The following is a 2,920-nucleotide window of genomic DNA, read 5'->3' as shown; positions in this document are numbered from 1 at the left end:
GCAACTGTAAAATCTGTATCATATTCTAGATAATTTCTGTAGTCCGACACTCTTCAAATGTAAAAAGCACATACAAACAGACAAAATACTAAATTCTCAATATCTGATTAAAAGTTAGTAAATAATTTAAACTCAGCATACAATTTTGACCCACGTTTCAACGGTTTCAGTGACTAATGGAAGGTGATATGAGTATGCGTGCAAGCAGAGAGCACACTGACCCAAATTAATCTTAGTTATTAGCGGCAGCAAGTGTATGTCTGCTGAAGTCGCCTGACAGACACAACAGGCCCAGAAACCTTGACTTGTCTACGGGCATGCTATGCGCCGTCGAAAGTGGCATAAATTTAGTTGGCATATTGTGTAGGAGAGGGAGCAGACTGATGACAGCCACTGTCGTCGTCTCTTCACAATGCGAGGCGTGAAAAATTAAACGAAATTCTGTTCACTTTGACAAACGATGTGTACACAAACAACTTCATAATTTTTGGGTAAAATACAAATAATAAACCACTAAAAATACACGTGAAAGATGGAAGAAGTCATCATCTATATTGGGAATATCCATACCTGAATAGCAGAAGATGCCCATTCAAGCCTCTCTGTATTTGGAGATTAAAAAAGAAAAAACCAATATTTTCTACAGTTTATAATACTATAAGTAATGAATTAAAGCAGCTCTTTTAAAAAATAATCCTATATTTTTGTTAATCAATTTATCAATTTATGTACAGCAAAAAACCACAGGTTTTTTGATTTGTTGCTTAAAATTAATTCTCCACATCTGTGAACTTGAAGCGGAACTTAATGGCTGGCTCCATAAGGAATGTCGTCTTAAAAGGCTTGGATGCGTCGTGATTGAACTCCACATGGAAATTGCGTATGATTTTTGCCAGCGAGGTTTCTATTTCCAGATCCACAATACGCTTTCCAATGCACTGGCGTGGCCCAAATCCGAAAGGCAGAAAAGTGAAAGGAGTGATCTGCATCTTCTTGTTCGTCTCGGCATCACGCAGCCAACGCTCGGGCAGGAACTTATCGGCTTGTGGATAGTATTCATTGTCCGTCATCAGTGCATTAGAAGCCACCAAAATATCTGTTCCTTGGGGTATATTGTAGCCCGAAAGGGTAACGTCCTGTTTGCACTTGCGCGTGGTGCCAAGTCCATTGGGATAATAGCGCAATGCCTCCTTGATAACTGCTCGCAAATATGGCATGTCCTTCATTGACGCCTCATTGAGTAGTGACTCCTTTGTTGGCATCACTCGCATCAATTCTTCGCGCAGTTTGTGCTGCTTGTCCTGATTCTTGCTGAGGCACAAAAGCAACGCAGACAATAACATCAGAGTTCCATCGACACCGGCAAAAAGGATATCCCATCCCATGATTACCGCTATTTTGGGATCAATGTCCAACATTCGATCCATCATGCTGCTGTTGGCGGTCTGCTCTCCGGCCGCACGGCGCCGCTCCAGATCCAAGCGAGCCTCCTCGACTAAACGCTGAGAAACATTTAGACTCTCGTTTTGGATGCGCATCATTTTGCGATAGGTCGGTGTGGATATATACTTCCAAATTGAGGGCTGTACATCCAGCAGATAGATCAACCGAAATATATCTCGACTTGATTTGAATAGCGTCAGAGCATCGGGATTGTTACGATGCTTGCGTATGAGGCCCATTTCGCAATTGAAGGCAATCAAAGAAATTGACTCGAAAATCATGCGTGCCATTTCCTCCTCAAAGTCACCGGGAACCTCCAGGGTCTTCGGATCACGTATTTCTTTGATGCTATTTGAGAGAGAAATATCAATTTAATTGCCAATTTTTAAATTTTCTTCGATTGAAATGAACCATCATTTTGGGAAACATACCGCTCAATAAACTCATTGTTGATATTCGACAATGGTTTATAGTACATCTTCAGGCCTTTGGGTTGCATAAAAACAGGATTCAAAGCCGAACGAAGTTTGCCCCACTCCTCGCCTTGCCTACAAATATTACTCCATATAGATGTTATATTATTTAATGTGAACTGATAACTACTCACGTGGCTACCAGTCCCTTCGTCGATTCAAACACTTCGGGCCTGATGTGCTCGCGAAAATAAGCCACTGATTCGAATAGACCTCGGTCTGGCCAAATTCCCTCATTGCGAAATACCATCTCGATATCCTTGGTACTGAATGTGACTACCAAATCCGTGCGTCCAAAAAAACCTGGTATTACAAAGACATCGCCATACCGCTTCCTCAAGGTCAACGCAAAATCCGTTATGGAAAGATTACGAAACTCCCCACCCGGCAGAAAAGCGCGCAAGAATTGCAGTTTTCCTGGTCGGGGCACTTCGCTAAATGCACGGGCCCGTGCATTACTTACATTCTCAGTCGGCTATCATTAGATTCATATCAGCAATTCATTCAACAAATATTATCAGTTACAGCTTACATTCAACGCAGCTGAAACGTGTGTTGATCTGGCGCCAATCAGCGCAAGTTGTCGCGCTGCTAGTGGTACTTTTGTTGTGGCCATTATTGTAGTGGTGATTAGCTATCAACCGATCGACTGTTCTCAACCAGTACGTAGCTCAAACTGAATTATTTTGTGAGCTCTCCACTCGTTTATATACAGTCAACTGAGCTATGATAGTGGACGTTCGGAACAAAATGAAAACAAACCGATTCTAACACGAGCTGTTATCTATTGACTGAAGAGGAATGAATGAATTTGCCGACAATTAAATGGTCTTGCTAAATATGCCAGGTTTCAATTAATATATTTCTCACAAATACAAAATAATTTGTAGAATTAAACTATATAAACTCGGCTTAATTTCCCGATCAGTTTGATCATATATATACTGAAACGGCGCAGTCTCCATCAACGATCAAAAAATATAATACCCTCGACAAGAGTATAC

General features: G+C 41.2%; 1 protein-coding gene across 1 annotated transcript; it reads right to left on the bottom strand.

The window, feature by feature from the left end:
* Window positions 1-632: 632 nt before the first annotated feature.
* On the bottom strand, window positions 633-2,637 carry LOC6556926 (probable cytochrome P450 12d1 distal, mitochondrial). The gene is made up of 4 exons (XM_001983725.3): window positions 2,449-2,637; window positions 2,051-2,391; window positions 1,875-1,991; window positions 633-1,791 (listed from the first exon to the last, which is right to left on the bottom strand). The coding sequence occupies exons 1-4, from the start codon at window positions 2,530-2,532 to the stop codon at window positions 771-773; spliced, it is 1,563 nt and encodes a 520-aa protein (XP_001983761.1). The 5' UTR covers window positions 2,533-2,637; the 3' UTR covers window positions 633-770.
* Window positions 2,638-2,920: the final 283 nt, after the last annotated feature.

This window comes from Drosophila grimshawi, unplaced genomic scaffold (genome assembly GCF_018153295.1).
Source record: "Drosophila grimshawi isolate 15287-2541.00 unplaced genomic scaffold, ASM1815329v1 contig_44, whole genome shotgun sequence".
NCBI classification, from domain to species: Eukaryota; Metazoa; Arthropoda; class Insecta; order Diptera; family Drosophilidae; genus Drosophila; species Drosophila grimshawi.
The sequence above is the reverse complement of the archived record's forward strand: the minus strand, read 5'-3'. Positions and strand labels throughout refer to the sequence as shown.

Coding starts and splice junctions, on each gene's coding strand:
- LOC6556926 (XM_001983725.3), bottom strand. CDS start 2,532: ATGGCCACAACAAAAGTACCACTAGCAGCGCGACAACTTGCGCTGATT. Junction 2,392..2,448: donor ACGTTTCAGCTGCGTTGAAT/GTAAGCTGTAAC, acceptor ATCTAATGATAG/CCGACTGAGAATGTAAGTAA. Junction 1,992..2,050: donor ACGAAGGGACTGGTAGCCAC/GTGAGTAGTTAT, acceptor TAATATTTGTAG/GCAAGGCGAGGAGTGGGGCA.